The following is a 19,385-nucleotide window of genomic DNA, read 5'->3' on the forward strand; positions in this document are numbered from 1 at the left end:
CAGTTCCCGTGGCCTGGCCCCGGCGTGGAGCCCAGCGCAGGAAGCAGACGCCACCCGGCAGACGCCACCAGGTTTCGAAGCGGCCCTGAGATGGGCGACCCAGGGGCAAGGAGACCCGCTTCTCCGGAGCTTGTGAGCAGACCACTCCATCCCCCGGTGGAGGGCCAGGAGGAGAATCTTTTGTTTCGTTTTCATTTAATTTTGCCGCATGTCCAAGAGGCTGCGGTACCCAAAAATTCAACAAAAGAGCGGTTTTCTTGTTCCATGGGTCACATGTTCGGTGTGCACGGCCGTCGTCACGACCACCATCCACCATTCCATCTTTGCAGGTATGGTGCTCCAGCGGCGATCCCCCCGCCCCTGTGTGCCCAGCTGTGGCACAAACACGCCCACACGGGATTGGGTCCGGTGGACTACGGGGACGAGACTCCTCCTACCCCCTCCTCAACCAATCTTATGGTGGGTGGCAGGAGCCAGGTAAGTGCTTCGATGTCCCTGGACTCAGCACAGCCACGGGACTTGAATCCCCTCAACGTGGCACCTCGAGCTTCGCTCCACCGTGATGCCCCACCCACCGGTACGTCCGACGTGATCATTCCCTTAGTCCCCCTCGCCCGGAGTTTGGATGCGTGGCTCGCACTTTCCAACCCGTCGCGGTGGCTGACCCGGACCGTCCAACTCGACTACACGATTCAGTTCGCCATTCGGTACTGTGACGAGGAGGAGGATGTGGCCAGGCCGTGAGGGTGCACGGCCAGCGCTGAGTCATTGAATCAGCAGGAGAGGGATAAAGGAAGAGCCGGGGACGCCAGAGAGAGAGAGACACACGGGGCCACTCTGTGTGTGTTTATGTTGCTGTGCTTTATGTTATGTTTTCTTTGTACCATTAAAACTTTATGTTGACTGCTCAAGCAGAGGAGCCATTGCCGTCCGCCAGGGGGCAGAGCGGCTGAGGACCAGTGGATTGTGTGTTCGGGACCGGCGAGCCATCTTTTCTCTCTCTCTCTCTCTCTCTCTCTCTCTCTCTCTCTCTCTCTCTCTCTCTCTCTGTCTCTCCCCTTTGTCTTTCCCTCTCCCTTCTCCCTCCAGTCGTCTCTCCCAGGGTCCAAGATTGACTACTCAGCTGGGTCCCAGCTTCCTCCTTTCCCTTAAGCAGAGACTCTACCCATTACAGGTAGCAACATGTCAACTTCCCATGTGATCATGTTGATCGGCCACCCTGCTGTCTAGATATCAATCTGCATCAGCCATTTAAAAAGCCCATGTTGGAATGAACAGAATTAAATTAAGATTAGTTGATCTATGCTAACTCAAATTTCAGTGATCTGGCACTATTTGGAGATCCACCAAAAGTCCTTCAAAGGATACCATAAAATTAACTCCTCAGCTGTCTTCCTGAAAAGCTTGCTTAGACAGATCTCGACAGGCAGTTTCATTCACAGTGTTTGGCCCACACTTCCAATGGTGTTCCAATGAGGTTATTTTGAGGGGCTTGTGTTATCAGCTGTTGTCTTGAGTCCTGTTGGACCCTCCTCACTCCTCTCTTTCTCTCGGCTGAAACTGTGGACTGGCTGTCTCATTGTCCTCCTTTTCCAGTTGAACTGAACAGTCGCATATGCGGTAAGTGTTGTGCTTTCATATTTTCGAACTTTATTGATGTTGAGATTAATGTCATGTGAGCATATCTGAGAAACATCTGAGCTTGTTGGTTTTATTTGATGATATGCTTTGTTCATTTGAGTCATACAGTGTGGTTTGATTTCTGGGATACAAAGAAAATCATTTGAAAACAATATATGAAGACAGAGCCAATTCCAGTGTAATAATTCTGTAGTTGTTAGGTCAGTTCAAATTTAAAGTTCTACTTGTCTTGTGAGAAGGCAAACCGTCCATTTCCAATACTTAAAGTTACTCTTATCCATCTTATGCTTCACTCTTAGCCTGGCGTTAAAATACATAATGATGCTTAGACTAGCCATGTCTTTGTTTTTTCCTACTTTGCATAAAACTGCCATTAATGACAACAGAGGGTACGTGGCCAGAATAAGAAATAGCTTGTCCATATTTAGAGAGTCCAGAAATAGCAAGTGGCTTCAGAACATGTGCCATGTTGCTCCCCTGCTGAAGGAGGAGGGGTGTAGAGATGGGGTGGATATATGGGCAAGGGGTGAGAAGAGGGCTATAATTTTAGTCTGATAGGCAACAGTGGTCATGAACAACAAAACTAGGACATAAACAACCTCTGGAAACTCTGAGTTCATTCCACATGAAATCAGCTGTGTAGAGCTGAAGGGCTTCAGGCCTGCTGGCTATCTGTGACACATCAGATTTAAAGGCTCAGTGATACTGTGCTACTGTGATTTGTGCTATTTTCACTGGGTTCCCTACCCCCAGCAGAGAGTATCACACGCAGCTCATTCCCTTTCTTCAGAAGTCCATCCAGTATGCAGACAACTGCAAGCTCAGATATTATTCTTTGTATACAGCTTGCATTGAAAATGTTTAATAATTTTGAGGTGGAGTAAAGATAAATCCCCTTGCCTTATAACACCACATAATGGGAGTAAATCCTCTTTTGATACGATAATGAGTTATACTAATTCTTTAGGATTAATTAATTATAATAAATCAAATGATGATTAACTTTTAATGAGGTGAATTACCATAGACAGACAGACAAATAGAGAGTTAGATAAAAACTAGTCAGCCAGAACTTTTGTATGAGATGGCAAAATTATAAGATAGTGTATGACTTAGCTCACATGAAAAGGTATGACTTTTAGTCCAATACAGACCAACCAATCAACAAACAGAATTTCAAAACGATACAATAAAGGCATCATACAGTATACTTGCTAGCCTCTCATCCAACACTTTATTTTGAGAAAGTAAACGTCAGTGAACAAATGTGGTTACTCATTCCATATTTATGCAATACAAATCCCCCATGTATGTCAAAAATCTCTAATGCTTTCCTCATCTTGTTCCAAACCCGATGTTTTATTTCTTCCGTGATACACAAAAGTTACTTTCCTAATAAAATGATGGGGTTTGGGTAAGGAGTTAGACTTTATGGTTAGGTTAAGGTTAGACCAGTGCTTGAAGTGGACGAGTCCTCACCAGTAAGCAGTACCTGCACTACTATAATTTAGTGTACAGTTTCATAACAGAGTCTCCCGGTACAATGTACTGTAATTTCTTTATTTAATGTAAGTCAGTGGGTGATACGATGTGGCCTGCCAATCACTTTTATCTGTCCCTGACTGATATTGATAAAATCGTGTCACAGTCTAAACATCTGAGCGCTCTCAGCAGTGAGTTTAAAACACTCATCAGAAGCGATCATTGGTCCAGTTCCAGACCGGAGCACGCATGTTTAAGCTTGTCTGGGCATAGTTCAGTTACACTGCTCTCCAAAACATGAACCAGCAACTTATGAGCATATTTTATCCCATCTTATTAAATCTAATGTATTTATGCAAATTGCTTAGCTGCTGGGAGGTCAAAATTACAGAATTACAGAATACGTCACAGCTGTTAGTGAAGTAATGTCAGCTCATATATACAACCTATTTCAACAAAAGATAAATCGATGATGAAAACCAAACCTTCAACAAAAATACACAGAAAGTTTGCCTTTATTTTTTACACACCAGTGTCATCATCAGTTCAGGGTCCGTAGTGCTCATTAAAAATGAAAACGTGAGGCGTCACTGAACCTGCATACATGAATATATCTTGATTTTGTTTGGTTCTGTTTACAGATGTGTATCAGCGTTCTCAATCCCAAACATCATCAAATTAGTTTGTTCTGTGTTTACAAATGATTATCGGCACAAGTATCTGGCTCCTGCACAAAGTCACATCTGCAGGTCAAGGGAAGCTAATTTTCCCCTCATTGATTGGGAGGAGAATAGAGAAAAAGGAGGAAAATAAATCACTTAAAATTTTAAATTTATTTTATGTAAAAAGATAGCTCTACATTAGATTGCCACACTTTATTTAAATGGTTGATATTGTCAAAAGATACAGATTTTAGCAGATCTGAAATGTATTTCTCAGTTTTTATAAACAATAACCCTGCATTGTTAAAAAATAATCATGTTTTTATTTTCAAAATAAAGTTAATAAAAACCTACAAGTTAGTTGAGTGTGTGATGTCATGTCAGTTCTTCAGCAAGATCTTAAGAAGGAATTTATGGCCAGATCTTAAACATGTTAATTAAATACCCCTGACTATTTTAATGTAAGTAAACACAGTTTTAACAGTGTTTTGTTTTTCATATTAACATGTTAGTTACAAGGAAAGTGTTAGGTAAGATAAATACAGAAAAAAGTTTGGGCCCCATTGAGTTTTCATCTGGATAATGTCTGGCCTCCCGCAAAAAAGTAGTGGTATAAACCCCCAAATGTATTTATTTATTTTTAAATGTTCTGAACAAAAAGCAAGGTCTCATAGTATAATTTATTTACTAAAATATCGAGTTTAATTTATTTACTAAAATATTGAATTTACAGTAATACTAACAAGGAGAGTTCCTGCACTTTTTTTCTTCCACTTCAAGCACAGGGTTAGAGGTTAAACTTTGTTCATTAGTTACATTTTTCCTCTATGGGAGTAAAAGGCTAATGGTTTTGTACTAATCAATTCATATGAATTCTTACAATTTGGCAATCTTGTTCTATTCCAGACTGGGTTGCTGCAGCTTTACATCAGGGAAAATGTAAAGTGTAAAGTGTAAAGTGACCAACAATATTTTTTTGTTTTGTTTTTACGTGCCGTTTAATGGTTGGGATTATCAGAAATAGATTATATCACAATAATAGGCTGGTATAATTTTTATTTTTTAAATAATAGCATGTCTCTATGAACAGTGAAAAATGTATTTACACTCTGGTCAGATTTGCTGTCTATCCAAAAGTTAGAAGTATTGTAATTATTTCACAGACACAAAACGTCAGTAAACAAATAGGAAAATACAATTCTGATCAGGGATGTATAGTCAAATTATAAGTGTCTCAAACTAAACTCTGAATATCTGCAAAAGATGTGACGCCACTAAGATGTTACTGGCAATCCAGTGAGTTTTTTAAAATCCTCGAATCCACTTATTTCATCAACCTGGTACCTTGCTAATAACATTGTCTCCAGGCTGATAAAAAACTACTGGCCTATTCCTAGAATTTGCGTAATGACAAATAATCAGATTAAAATGTGGCATATTAAGAAAGTACTTTCCAGTTTTGTGTGCAACATGCATCAGACAGATGCATGAACTCAGATGTGTTCTGTCTTAGGCTGAAACTACTGTAAATACTATAAATCATACAGACAAATCACTTCACATATCCTCCAGTTATTCCCAATTCTCAGTTTCAGCAAATATTTCGGCCTATTTTTCAAGGTCAATCCTCTATAATTGAATTGTGTCTGCCTGAGGCAAATACATTAATCAAAATTAAATGTTCTCTCTTTTCTCCAAATTTGAATTCATATTTTTTACAAACATCCTCATGCATTTAAAACATAAATTCCATCTATTTACACAAACAGATTACAGACTGGCCAAAAGCCATCCATCTTCAATTTAGTGGCTGGTGATTTTAGCGAGTTATATGTAATGCATAATCACTTCTCATTAATTTCAACAGTCTCACTTCTGCATCAAGTCAAGAGTGTAATCAAGGAATTGGCTGTTGTACCTCTGCTAATCAATCTGCTCTCTTACAGAGTGGTTTTATGATGTATTTAGCATGATTTTTTTGAGCAGATGATGGAGGGCAGTGGCCAGACCTCTGAAAACACCAATGAACAAGTCAATGGCACCGAGGAGCAGCCAACAGACCCCATGGAGGTCTTCAGCAGGCAGCTAGAAGATATAATTAACACCTATGGCTCAGCATCCAGCTTGATGGAGGAGCAGATTTCCATCCTGGAGACTAAGGAGAGAGTGGAGGAGGAGGAGTCAAAAGCTGATGAAGAGGCTGCTCCCAAAGAAGCTGAAGCCAGCCAAATGAAAGAGCAGAAGACTGATAAAAAACTCCTCAAGGGCCTGGGTGAGGAATCTGCCCCTCTTTTGTCATCTAACTGAAGTTTTTTGTTTGATAAAGAATGGAAACTTGAAATTTGAGATTACAGGGTAATCTAACAAAATAGAACGCTAAACCTCTAAAGACTGCTGATGTGCTGTCAGCAAAATTTTTAGTGGAATAGGGATTTATTGATTTTCAATTCAAAGAAAGTCTACATAGTCACACAACAGAGGAATTTAAAACATTAGTGTTGTGTGTAATCTAATCACAAAGTAATAATTTACTGTAATCTAATAACGTTTTAGTACAAAGTGTAGTTTAGAACATTACATTTAATGTTTTTGTAATCCAATTTCATTTACAAACATTCAACAAAAATCATTTTATACTTTGAAGTACACTCGGGCTACACATATTTCTAAAATAATATAATTTATGTAAAATTCAATTAAAATATAAATTGTGTTAGTATTTCAAGTTATAGGGGAGAAATGTGTGGTGCTGGGTGTATGACTTGGGTGTGACAATAAAATAGACATTAGAAAATAGACATTATTTTGAATTTGTTGAGTGGTAAAACTTTTTTGTGAAAAGTGCTTTAGAAAGAAATTAGTAATGTGATTACTTTTCAATGAAGTAATCAGTAAAGTCAGGAATTGTATAAAAATTTTAGAGAAGTAATTAGCCATTTATAGTGGAGTACTCACATACCCAACACTGTAAAACATAAATAATTAATTTCATTTAACAATGTGATGAATAATTTTGTCTAATTATGCCTATTTATTTCCTGATATGTAGAATAAATTGTTCTGATTATACATTTCTATAAGCATCTAAGTCTTTATAAATCTGTCTAAATATTTATTCGGAGTGTCTATTTGCACCCCTGTCTAAATAGTATCTGCCACACAGGGCAGCTATTTACACCCCAATAGTCTGGTGGAACCACAGGAATATATGACAAACTAATCAATTGATGTCGCCGCAGTAGCGTGGGGTATGAAGACGGTGTGTGAATGTGTACTGTTGTCCTAACGACTGCAGTTCGAATCCGCATTTTGTCCCACTCTTTTTCCCATCCATTTTCCTGTTTCCACTCTTAATACTTCCTTTAATACTACTTAAAATAATAGATAAAAATGAATATAAATGTTGATTTTGTCACAGAGATTTGGTCACTGTGAATGTCAGGGAGTGCAGAGAAGGGTTTGATCCGGAGGCGGGGTCTGACGATCACACTCTTTCCCACGGCTCGGCATCGTGTGTAGATCACTGTTGTGTGCATCACTGTATTACTAATATTGTAGTAACCATGTTTTTTTTGGGGGGGTGGGGGGGGGCAGAAACCATATTTTTAATGCAATTAACCATGGTGTTAGTAATATGGGGGTAATAAAGTTTCCATGGTTAATTTTGTGGTTACTGTAAATTACAAAAAAATACCATGGTTACTCTAGTAAAACCAAGGTTATTTTTTCTAAGGTAAAGTTAGGGTTAGGTTTAGGGGTAGGGGTTAGTGGTGTATCTGTAGGACTCTATATAAACACAATAAACACACTGCAGTGATGCCCATACTGTATGTTGGTATTTAAATATGGGTGCAAGTAGCATCTGACACTATTTGCACCAGGGTGTAATTAGTATCTGCCATTATTTGCACCAGGGTTGGGGTGCAAATAATATCTGCCACTATTTGCACTGGGGTATAAATAGTATATACGTTTATTTGCACCAGGGTGCAAATAGTATATGCCAACATTATTTCTGTACTATTAACATGTATTATTAAAAACACTAATTTAATTTACTAATTCTAATTTAGGAATTTATCTGGGATGTAAAGGTCTCTCTGTACATAGTTACATAGAAGAGATTTTTGTGAAAATACTGATTATGATCATGACTTATGTTTGATATTGAAAACAACACAGTATGTACCAGCTCTCAAACACACAAATGATGCCATAAACAGTGACTGACTTTTCTATCAGCAAAACAGTAGAGCGCCATGAGTGCAGTAATCAAATGTTTGGAAAATGTTCATTCTTAAGAAAAGACTACTCTCATCAAGACTAAAGCCCACTTCACCATCAAAAAGGAGACAGCTAGTGCTTATCTTCGTTTTCTGACACATCTTGTCTTAAGCCTGAGTGCTACAAATATGCTTATGAACTTCCATCCATGTCTTGTGCCTTGTTTGCTTTTCTCAACCATTTTAATATAGTAAATGCTATCACACTGTGATTTTACTGCCTCAGCTGTTGATTTATTTTGAAGCTTGTCTGCAGAACACTCCCTTGTGGTCTTCTGCTCATCTTATTTATCTTTATGTTCTCTGGTCTAAATGCAAAACGCTTGTCTCGCAGGTAAAGAGGCCACATCCTTATTGCAAAGTCTGAACAAGCTCAGCTCACCAGAAGATAAAGTGGAAATGGTGTTGAAGAAATACACAGAGCTGGTGATTATCCAGACCCATGAGAGAGTGTTGCTCTCTGAACAGTTACCACCGGCGGCAACAACAATGCATGGAGTACATTTAAGAGGAAACAAATAGAATACAAACCGGATTGGCACGGAGAGGAAATAAAAGAACACCTGGCGAGATGTTAGGAGTGGCTTCGCTTATACAGCGATGACCTAAATATTCAGTGCCCCAGGCTCAATAAGCGAGTTTGAACACAAGGCCATATGCCACAAAAGAAACTCACTAATCTCTCTTCAATTTCAGAGCACACAGATAATGGCAAGGAATATCACAGAAGACTACAAGTTCTTCTCATAGTTCTGACAAAAAATAGATATTCATGTCTTCAGAAATAGACAATCTCTGGGGCCTCTTGATGTAGACAACTCAAAAAATCCTCGAGAGCTGGGACCGACCTTAGAATCAAGAAGTTGCTTACATAAAGGAATAGTTTCCCCCAATAATTAAAATGCTCTCATCATTTACTCACCCTCATGCCATCCTAGATGTGACTTTCTTCTTCTGAACACTAACAAAGATGTTTAGAACAATATCTCAGCTCTGTTGGGCCATTCAATGCAAGGCAGCATAAAAGTAATCCTTAAGACTCCAGTGGTTAAATCCATGTCTTCAGAAGTGATGTGATAGGTGTGTGTGTGTGTGTGTGTTTGAGAAACAGATCAATATTTAAGTTCTTTTTTACTATAAATGTCCACTTTCACCAGCCCTCCTAAGCACTCGCTTCCATCTTGAGAGTTCTTCTTTTGTTTTTGACGATTCACATTCTTTGTGCATATGGCCAACTACTGGGCAGGGAGGACAATTTATAGTTAAAAGGACTTAAATATTGATCTGTTTCTCAACCACACATCATAACACTTCTGAAGATATGACTTTAACCACTAGAGTCTTATGGATAACTTTTATGCAGCTTTCATGTGCTATTTTGGAGCTTCAAAGTTCGGGTCACAATTCACTTGCGTTGAATGGACCAACAGAGCTGAGATATTTTTCTAAAAATCTTCGTCTGTGTTCATCAGAAGAAAGAAAGTCATGCACATCTGGGTTGCCATGAGAATGAGCAAATGATGTGAGAAATTTCATTTTTGGGTGAACTATTCTTTTAACCTCTTCAGTTTCATCAATGCTACAAAAAGTATTCATGTAGTCCTAACTCAAACAGATTAAGTAAACTTACATTTTTACTAATTTAATGGGATAGAAAGCAATGAAATCAAGTTGTGACAAAATGTTCTAGAATTAGGTTGATTTAGTTCATTTTATTTAAGAAAATGTGTGATATTTTTATATCAGTGAAAATCATACATGAACAGTTATAAAACGTTATATATGCGTTTTACAGATATTGCTAGATATAACATTTCTGAATGGGCTCATTGCCAGGCAGTCATTATCAAAAGTAAAAATCCATTGACCAAGAAATGCATGTTGTACAGCCTTGGAATACTACTTTATTTAAATAATTATGTTTTGCAAGCTAAACGCATATGGACACATAAATATACTGTAGAACTTACCATACTATATTAATATATTCTGTATGACCACTGAGTCTATGAAATGGTGATTGAATTAATCTTTTTGGCTAACTGTTTAAAAAAAAACTTGACTCGATTAATCAAAATCCCCATCTCACATTGTAATCTCGTGCCCCTTTTACAAGTGCTCGCACCCTTGAAAAGCACAGATGTAAAGCAGCTTTAGAGCAGCCAGTGGTACTACAGTTTCAACATGATGTATGGATCACATCTGTGTGCATGTGTGTGCTTATGGGGCAGGTGGAAGAACACAGATCTGAGAAGAAACAGCTGGAGCAGCTTCTGCAGAGGCAGGGTCTTCTGGTCAAGCAGAGAGATCAGCTCCAGTTTGAGCACAGCCGTGCCATCCTGGCCCGCAGCAAGCTGGAGTTGCTCTGCAGAGAGCTCCAGAGACATAACAGGACACTGAAGGTGAGAAGTACTGTCAGTTTAACAGTTTAGAGAATTGAACATGGAACTGCATTTGCAACATGGAACTTAATGCATTGAATGTCTATATGTGACATATTTCTGTGTGAAGCAGAATACTCAGTCAGTGGGGAAAAATTTGAGTGGGAATTGATTTGGTATTTAAGGGGGTTTGATCGGATTGTGAAAAGTTAAGATAAAATATAATATTATTTTCCCAAGCCTGTCCTTGGTTACATCTGCAGAAAAGTCATTTCAGAGGCAGAGAAAGCTATACAATGTTTGATAAAATTAAGCTTATTTTTTTCTTTAGAAAAACAACTGAATCAATGTGATCTTTAACCCTCTATACACTCAATATTAATTATGTATTTTCCTTTTTCCTCCTTGAAAATGTTTTTTGGAGCTACTGGTTAAAAAAACATGATGTTTGCATATTTTGTTTTAGGTTGAATTCTGGAATAAATGTTGCAACATTACAACAATGGGTTTTTGGGGTAACAAAAGTTCATCAGTTATAATTAAAGGAATATTCTGCATTTAATACAAGCTAAGCTTAATCAACAGCATTTGTGGCATTATATTGACTACAACAAAAATTTATTACAACCCTCCTTTTCTTTAAAAAAATTAAAAAATCTGGGTTACAGTGAGTTACATTGAGTCACTTACAATGGAAGTGAATGGGGCCAATCCATAAATGTAAAAATACTCACCATTTCAATAGTATAGCCACAAGCTGTAAACAACATGCATGTTAACATGATTTTAGTGTTATAACATTGCTTACTAACCTTTTCTTTGTAAATTTATATTCAATTTTACAACTCTGTTACCATGATGACATAACACAGCACACCCTGTAATCCTGCAAAAATTAGTTTAACAGAAGAATGAATGTAAGTGCTTTTATAAAATTATAAGCTTCACATTTCTGCCTTTAAACCCTCCAAACATTGGCCCCATTCACTTACAGTGTACCTAACTGTAACCTCGATAATTTATTTCATTTTATTTTTTAAGAAAACGAGGGACGAATCAAAATGCATTTTTGTAGTAAACAACATTATGCTACAAATGCTGTCGATGGCTTTGACTTTTTGAGAAGCCTTCTAAGCAAGCTAGAAGGCTGAAATTGAGCTCTGTGACAGTCCATGAAACTCATGCTTCATTAGGTTACATCTGAAATTATTTAGAATATGTTTACTAGGGGGCCTGGGTCGTTCAGCGAGTATTGACGCTGACTACCACCTCTGGAGTTGCGAGTTCAAATCCAGGGTGTGCTGAGTGACTCCAGCCAGGTCTCCTAAGCAACCAAATTGGCCCAGTTGCTAGGGTGGGTAGAGTCACATTGGGTTAACCTCCTCGTGGTCACTCAAATGTGATTTTCGCTCTCGGTGGGGCGTGTGGTGAGTTGTGCATGGATGCCACAGAGAATATCGTGAGCCTCCACAAGCCACATGATAAGATGCGCAGATTGACAGTCTCAGATGCTGAGGCAGCTGAGATTCGTCCTCTGCCACCAGGATTGAGGCGAGTCACTACGCCACCATGAGGACTTAGAGCGCATTGGGAATTGGGCATTCCAAATTGGGGAGAAAAAAATAATATGTTTACTGAATGGGCACTGTTGCATTACATTAAAACAATAAGACCACTTAGGCCTACTGTTACATTTTCAAATATTTCAGATGTGGTTTGCAATGGGGTCCATAGGGAATGACCATATTGGATGACTTCGCCATGTTGGGAGATTCTAGTTGTAACTGGGTCTTGTTCCTGCCAAATTGTTGTTATAATACATTTCAGAGTGTGAGATGCTGTTGTAGTTTTAACTACTTTTTAGTTAACAAACACTTACTTAGTTAGCTTTAAACAACTGTTGAAATTTTCCTACAGTGGGTCACTGAGGGTTAAGTGTTGAAATTGTTTAGCAATTTGTTGGAGAGTGTTGGAGCATCTGAATTGTTTTCCTGCAAGCTCTGTCAGTGTTTTGATGGCTGAGATTGAGTCGACTCAACTTCTTCTGAGAGGGCAGTCTCTTTTGAGCCCAGTGGGACTTTACTGCAGTGGCTCAATGAAGCTCTGACTTCTCAGACTCAAAGCACTGTTGACAGGTCACTATGACAAGAAGGATAGTGTTACCAAGCTTCAATGGCATTTGCCCTTCTTTTATAAATCAAAAGTCAAAGTGAATGACTCAGGTGTTCAAATCACTGCACGGGTCATGCTCTCCTGTTCTACCTTTCTATCGGTGCTATACAGCGACTCAAATCTACAAAGGAGATGTACTTCCATGTCTGACAGGGGTTATAGGTCACATCTAAAGACAGTTTCCTACTATACTTTAGAGTGCTTCCTTTAGATTTGCATTATAATGAATAATGCACTAGCTTTACTAACGTCATGGTTACTTTCGTAACCTCCATTCCCTGATGGAGGGAATGAGACGTTTTGTCATTGTAGTGACACTAGGGGTCACTCTTGGGAGCCCCAAACACCTCTGCTTTTTGAAAAAAGGCCAATGGGAATTGGTGAGTGGAATTTACATGCAACTCCCCCGGACGTACGGGTATGAAAGGAGCTGGTATGCAACCACTCATTCAGGTTTTGTGCTGAGGAGCCGAGACAAGGTCCCGGCCATTTCAGCGGGTAGTTCAGCGTTGTGGCAAGAGGGACACAACGTCTCGTTCCCTCCATCAGGGAACGGAGGTTACGAAAGTAACCAGGACGTTCCCTATCTGTCACTTACTCGACATTGTGTCGATGTAGTGACACTAGGGGTCCCTATACAAAACGCCACAACTAGCTGAGCTGTGTTACGTGGACTGGCAGTGCGAGACGGGCAGACCGCTGTTTGCCTCGTAGCCAGCACACCAAGCCGTCACGCAACCTCCCCCAACACTCTTATGAGCGTCGAACAGTCCTTTGGGAACAAGTCGACTGCCCAAAAAATTAGGGACAGACTAGCCCAGCCGTGGCCTCTTTTCCTCTTTTTTTCTCCCCAAAAAGAGTGGAATTTGTTAACCGACTGGGAGCCATAAATGTCTACGTTGGGGGGGTGTCACTCCCAAGGGGAAGACACCGCGGAGACCACACCCTGCCCAGAGAAAGGGGGGGTATTTTGAGTGGAAATACATCACATGGTCTTACTGAGTCTTGTCGGAAGTATGTCATGTGGACAAGTCCCATTGTAGGTCATTCCCAAAGGGGGAGGAGTTTCTACAAATATGGTGACCGGGGGCAGAGGGGCCTCGATATAACATGGGGTCACCTACGGGGAACCACCACATGTGAAACACCTACCTCAGTACAGGATCTAGTTAGTACACGTACTGGGCCGGCAGCGAGTTTCTCCGCAAACTCGTCTGCCATAGGGCTAAGGAGGAATGTCATCCAGGTATCACAACTTGTGAACACGACTGGGAGTCAAAGCACACGTCTTCACCTCATGGGAGGGGAAGGGCGCTATGCGCAAGCGGTACACCCGGCCAGCTGTCCCGGAACTTACCTGTTCAGACCTGACAACACACGGCACGAAACCAGCTCAACCCAGAGATTATTGAACCTCACAAAAGTGTTGGGTGTTGCCCAGCCCACTGCTCTGCAGATGTCTGCCAAAGAGGCGCCACTGGTCAGGGCCCAGGAGGCCGCTACACTCCTAGTAGAGTGGCTTATAGCCCCACGGGGGTGGCACGGCCTGGGCGTGATATGCCATGATGATGGTGTCAATGACCCAGTGGGCGATCCTCTGTTTGGAGACAGTGCTTCCTTACCACTGTGCACCAATGCAGACAAAGAGCTGCTCAGAGCTTCTAAAGCTCTGCGTGCGATTCAAATAGATGCGTAAAGCACACACCGGACACAGCAATGCCAAAGCTGGGTCTGCCTCCTCCTGGGGTGGCACTTGCAGGTTCACCACCTGATCCCTAAACGGGGTCGTGGGAACCTTGGTCTCAGGATCATGTGAGAGTAACCCGGACCGAACTCCATGCACAATTCGCTGACAGAGAACGCCTGCAGACCCCCTACCCTCTTGATGGAAGTGAGCGCAGTCAGGAGGGCAGTCTTCAAAGAGAGTGCCTTAAGCTCAACTGACTCCAGGGGCTCAAAGGGAGCACCCTGAAGACCCCGAAGGACTACAGAGAGGTCCCATGAGGGCATGAGGTGTGGTCTGGAGGGATTCAACATCCTAGCACCTCTCAGGAACCTGATGATCAAGTCGTGCTTCCCCAAATACTTACCATCCACTGCCTCGTGATGTGCCAAAATGGCGGCTATATACACCTTCAAGGTGGAGGGGGACAGCCGCCCCTCCAGCCTCTCCTGCTGAAAGGAAAGCATAGATCAGACTGCGCATCTCTGGGGGTCATCGCATCGGTAAAAACACCACTTAGTGAACAGATGCCATTTCAAGGCATACCGGCACCTTGTAGAGGGAGCCCTAGCCTGAATGATCATGTCTACCACTGCGGGTGGTAGACCACTTAGGTCTTCCGCGTCCTGTCCAAGGACCAGAATTCCAGAGGTCTGGTCACAGGTTCCAGATGGTGCCCCGTCCCTGAGAAAGAAGGTCCTTCCTCAGGGGAATTCGCCAGGGGGGCTGTCACGAGGAGCGTGAGGTCCGAGAACCACGTCTGGGTTAGCCAGTAGGGTGTTACAAGGATGATCTGCTCCTCATCCTCCCTGACCTTGCACAGGGTCTGTGCAAGTAGGCTCACTGGGGGAAATGCATATTTACGTAGTCCAGGGGGCCAGCTGTGTGCCAGCGCGTCTATACCGATGGGTGCCTCGGTCAGGGCATACCAAAGCGGGCAATGGGAGGATTCTGGGAAGCAAACAGGTCTACCTGTGCTCGACTGAATTGACTCCAAATCAGCTGGACCACCTGGGGTGGAGTCTCCACTCTCCCCTGAGCGTAACCTGTCCTGACAGTGTGTCCACTGTGGTGTTGAGGTCGCCCGGGATGTGAGTGGCTCGTAGCGACTTGAGGTGCTGCTGACTCCAGAGGAGGATACAGTGGGCGAGTTGTGACATGCAATTGGAGCGTAGACTGCCTTGATGGTTGATGTACACTACCGTCTCCGTGTTGTCTGTCCGAACCAACACATGCTTGCCCTGGATCAACGGCCGGAACCTCCGCAGGGTGAGCAGTACTGCCAACAACTCGAGGCAGTTGATGTGCCAATGCAGCTGCGGGACAGTCCAGGAGCCAGCGGCTGTGTGCCCATTGCATACGGCGCCCCAGCCCGTCTTGGAGGCGTCCGTCATAACCACGACGCACTTGGAGACCTGCTCTTGGGGAACCCCTGCCCATAGAAATGCAAGGTCGGTCCAAGGGCTGAAGAGGCGGCGACATGCAATGTGTCCCACGGCACCATGCCCATCTTGGGACTCGAGTCTGAAGCCAGTGCTGAAGTGGTCTCATATGCATCAACCCGAGCAGTGTGGCAACCGCTGAGGATGCCATATGCCCCAGGAGCCTCTGAAAAGCTGGTTTCAGTGGAACCACTGTCTTCTGTCTGAACGCCTTCAGACAGTTCAGCACTGACTGTGCACGCTCGTTCATGAGATGCACCGTCATAGAGACTGAGTCCAACTCCAAATCGAGAAAAGAGATGCTCTGAACCGGGGAGAGCTTGCTCTTTTCCCAGTTGACCCGAAGCCCCAGTCGGCTGAGGTGCGTGAGCACGAGGTCCTGTGCACACAACATATCCCGAGAGTGAGCTAGGATTAGCCAGTCATCGAGATAATTGAGGATGCGGACACCCACTTCCCTTTGCGGGGCAAGGTATCTCTGCACGCAAGGTAGCGGCATTCTCACCCTTCACCGAGGTGAAGCGGACGCCATTGAACCTGGGCGGGCGCCTGGCAAACTAAATTGTGTAGCCGAGTTGGACGGTCCGGGTCAGCCATCGCGACGGGTTGGAAAGCGCGAGCCACACGTCCAAACTCCGGGCGAGGGGGAACAAGGGGATATTCACGTCAGACGTACCAGCGGGTGGGGCCTCGGGGCGGAGCCAGAGGCGGAAACCACTCTTTTGAAGAAGTTTTGGATACTGCAGCCTCTTGGGCATGCGGCAAAAAATGAAACAAAAGATTCTCCTCGCGGCTCTCCACCGGGGGATGGAGTGGTCTGTCTACCAGCTCCGTAGAAGCGGGTCTCCTCGCCCCTCGGTTCTTGGCGGCCGGCCTGCTTCCTGCGGTGGGCTCCACACCGGGGCTGGGTTGCAGTGGAGCCGGTGCTGTTGCTGCAGGAGGACGCCCTTGGTGATGAGCAGACAGGGTGTGGGGTCTTGAGCTGCGCCGGGGCAGGATGTGTTGAATGGCCTCCGTCTGCTGCTTCATCAGCGAGAACTGCTGGGCAAAGTCCTCGATGGTGTCGCCGAACAGGCCAACCTGGGAGATGGGGGCATCAAGGAACTGTGCCTTGTCAGCCTCTCTCATATCGACCAGGTTGAGCCAAAGTTGGTGTTCCTGGACCACCAGGGTGGACATCGCCTACCCGAGAGACCGCGCCGTGACCTTTGTCACCTGGAGAGCAAGGTCAGTCACCGAGCGCAGTTCCTGTATCAATCCCGGGTAAGAACTACCCTCGTGCAACTCTTTTAGCGCCTTAGCTTGGTGTACCTGCAGGAGAGCCATGGCGTGCAGGGCTGAGGCGGCTTGTCCAGCGGCACCATAGGACTTAGCCATCAGAGACAACATAACCTACAGACCCTGGAAGGGAGCATCGGGCGCCCACGCAAGGTGGTGGTGCTCTGCAGGCACAAATGCACCGCGAACGCCTTATCCACCTGGGGGATCACCGAATACCCACTGGCCGCCCCACCATTGAGGGTAGTGAGAGCGGGGGAGCAGAAAGATCGGGACCGGGTAGTAAAAGGTGCCGGGGTGGGGCGCGGCCGTGAGCGGTGCGCTGAGCCCAGGAACGAATCATTGAGCCGCGAGGGTTCAGGGGAGAGTTGAGGGTTCCACTCTAGCTGTCACTCACAGCTGCCCGGGAAATGTCCGTCATCACCGCGTCGACCTGAGACTGGGCGACCACGCTGAAGGGGGTAGCCCAGCCGAAGCCTCCGCGTCAGAGTGGACGAGCCCGCTCTCCGATGTTGCGCTCGATAACTCATCGTCTTCCCGGGCCCCGAATAAGAGGTCGAACTCGCCCTGAGACGAGCCAGCAGTTCCATCCGAGAGCCCGACCAGGGCAAGCGAGCGTGTTGAGGAATGGGAGGTCCGTGGGGGATTACCCGGCGGAGGTGGTCCCATTGGAGTCCCCAGATCGCCCCCAGTGCTAAACGACGCGACCTCATACTTCTAGGTAGAAGGACCGAGGCGGGGAGCCACTGGGGTGGCTTGCTTTCTTACGTAGGCAAGCCGCGACCGCAGCGTTGCCATGTTCATGTTCTCGCAATGGGGACAGGACCCATCCACGAACGAAGTCTCCACGTGGGCAGCACCCAGACACGTCAGACAGCAATCATGGCCGTCAGAAGCGGAGAGATAACGACCGCAACCAGGAATAACACACAAACGGAAAGGCATCTTTAAAAAGATGTTCCGTGTGTGCCGCTCTTTTAGAGTTTTAAAATATACTCTTTTTGATGTTCTGCCGAAGCGCCCAGAGGCAATCTCTGCACTCCACAGGTGCAGAGGGGGAGAAGCCACTGAAATGCGCCGTAAGATCCAGCAGATGAGGTGAATGAACTCGGCGGGTGAATTCACTTCAATGAATAGAACCGCTCGGCTCCGAAGAGAAAATCTGAATGAGTGGTTGAATACCAGCTTCTTTTATACCTGTATGTCCAGGGGAGTGGCATGCAAATTCCACTCGCCAATTCCCATTGGCCTTCTTTCAAAAAGCAGAGGTGTTTGGGGCTCCCAAGGGTGACCCCTAGTGTCACTACATCAACACAACGTCGAGTGAGTGACAGATAGGGAACAAGCTATTGCCCTTTCTGCAATATGTATTTTCATAATGTACTGTTACTGTACTTGCTCAAGCTATAATAAGTCAGTCGTGTAGATTAAACTAGCAAGGCAAGGGTGGCATCATTATTAAATCAAGTTATAGAGTGAAAGTACTGAATTGTTTCTTCCTCCAAGAGACACAAACAAGACACCATCAAAACAAGTTTATTTGAGAATTAGAACCGTTTGTGAAGGTCTCTGTAAACTGGGCTGTCATATTTGTTATTTCCTGCAGTCATTCGGTCCTTGAAATATTTTCCCATAGTTGGATATAGTAGTCATCTTATTTCCTTTTCGCTTTAGATAAAAGCATCTGCCAAATGAATAAATGTCAATGTAAATGTCCTTTCAATCTGCCAAAAATTATGTTGCCTTTCAAGAGACGGCTTTCACAGTCTGTGTGCAGCATGAAAGTTATGACAAAAGATGTCATGTGTTATGCATTGCACCTGGAGCCGTTTTTCTACAGGTGCGGGAGGATTTGTTAGAAATGGGAGAGCTTTTTGTCCCAGCCTTTGAATATGCATCTGTTTCTTACATTTTTGTTTTCAGTGAGGTGAATCAGAGGAGTGTCTTTATCACATTTGTGTTTTGTTTTCTTTCTTTTTCAGGCATAGAATATATTAAAGGTGAAGTGTGTAATTTATGCGCCACTAACATCACTAAACGGAACTGCAAAATAAGAATTTTTTTTTTACAAACAGGTTTCCTGAACACTTCTTTTTTACGATGTTGGATGAAACAGATATATTATAATATTATTAGAATACATTTAAAACATGCATTATGTTCATATTTACATCTGTTTGTGTTTCTGCGATAGCTAAAGGGCTCCATAACGAGTCATTTTAAGGAGAAAAATTTCACTTCTTCTATGCCCCTTAGAAGTTGATTATACTTGCTCTCCCCAGAGGCTGGGTTTGACCTAGTTCATTCTTCAGTCAATTTTA

At 43.5% G+C, this 19,385-nt stretch overlaps 1 protein-coding gene across 3 annotated transcripts in view; it reads left to right on the forward strand.

The window, feature by feature from the left end:
• Positions 1 to 1,458: 1,458 nt before the first annotated feature.
• Positions 1,459 to 19,385, forward strand: part of LOC127416454 (beta-taxilin-like) — a 32,835-nt gene continuing 14,908 nt past the window's right edge. For 2 of the 3 annotated variants that reach the window (XM_051655829.1, XM_051655828.1), the window contains exons 1-4: positions 1,459 to 1,620; positions 5,772 to 6,057; positions 8,403 to 8,494; positions 10,300 to 10,470. In XM_051655829.1, the coding sequence (XP_051511789.1) occupies positions 5,772 to 6,057; positions 8,403 to 8,494; positions 10,300 to 10,470 (549 nt within the window). In that variant the 5' untranslated portion in view covers positions 1,459 to 1,620. Of the gene's footprint in view, positions 1,621 to 5,753; positions 6,058 to 8,402; positions 8,495 to 10,299; positions 10,471 to 19,385 lie in introns of all 3 variants that reach the window. The other variant, XM_051655830.1, reaches the window with a different exon arrangement.

This window comes from Myxocyprinus asiaticus, chromosome 25, assembly GCF_019703515.2.
Source record: "Myxocyprinus asiaticus isolate MX2 ecotype Aquarium Trade chromosome 25, UBuf_Myxa_2, whole genome shotgun sequence".
In the NCBI taxonomy this organism is placed as follows: domain Eukaryota; kingdom Metazoa; phylum Chordata; class Actinopteri; order Cypriniformes; family Catostomidae; genus Myxocyprinus; species Myxocyprinus asiaticus.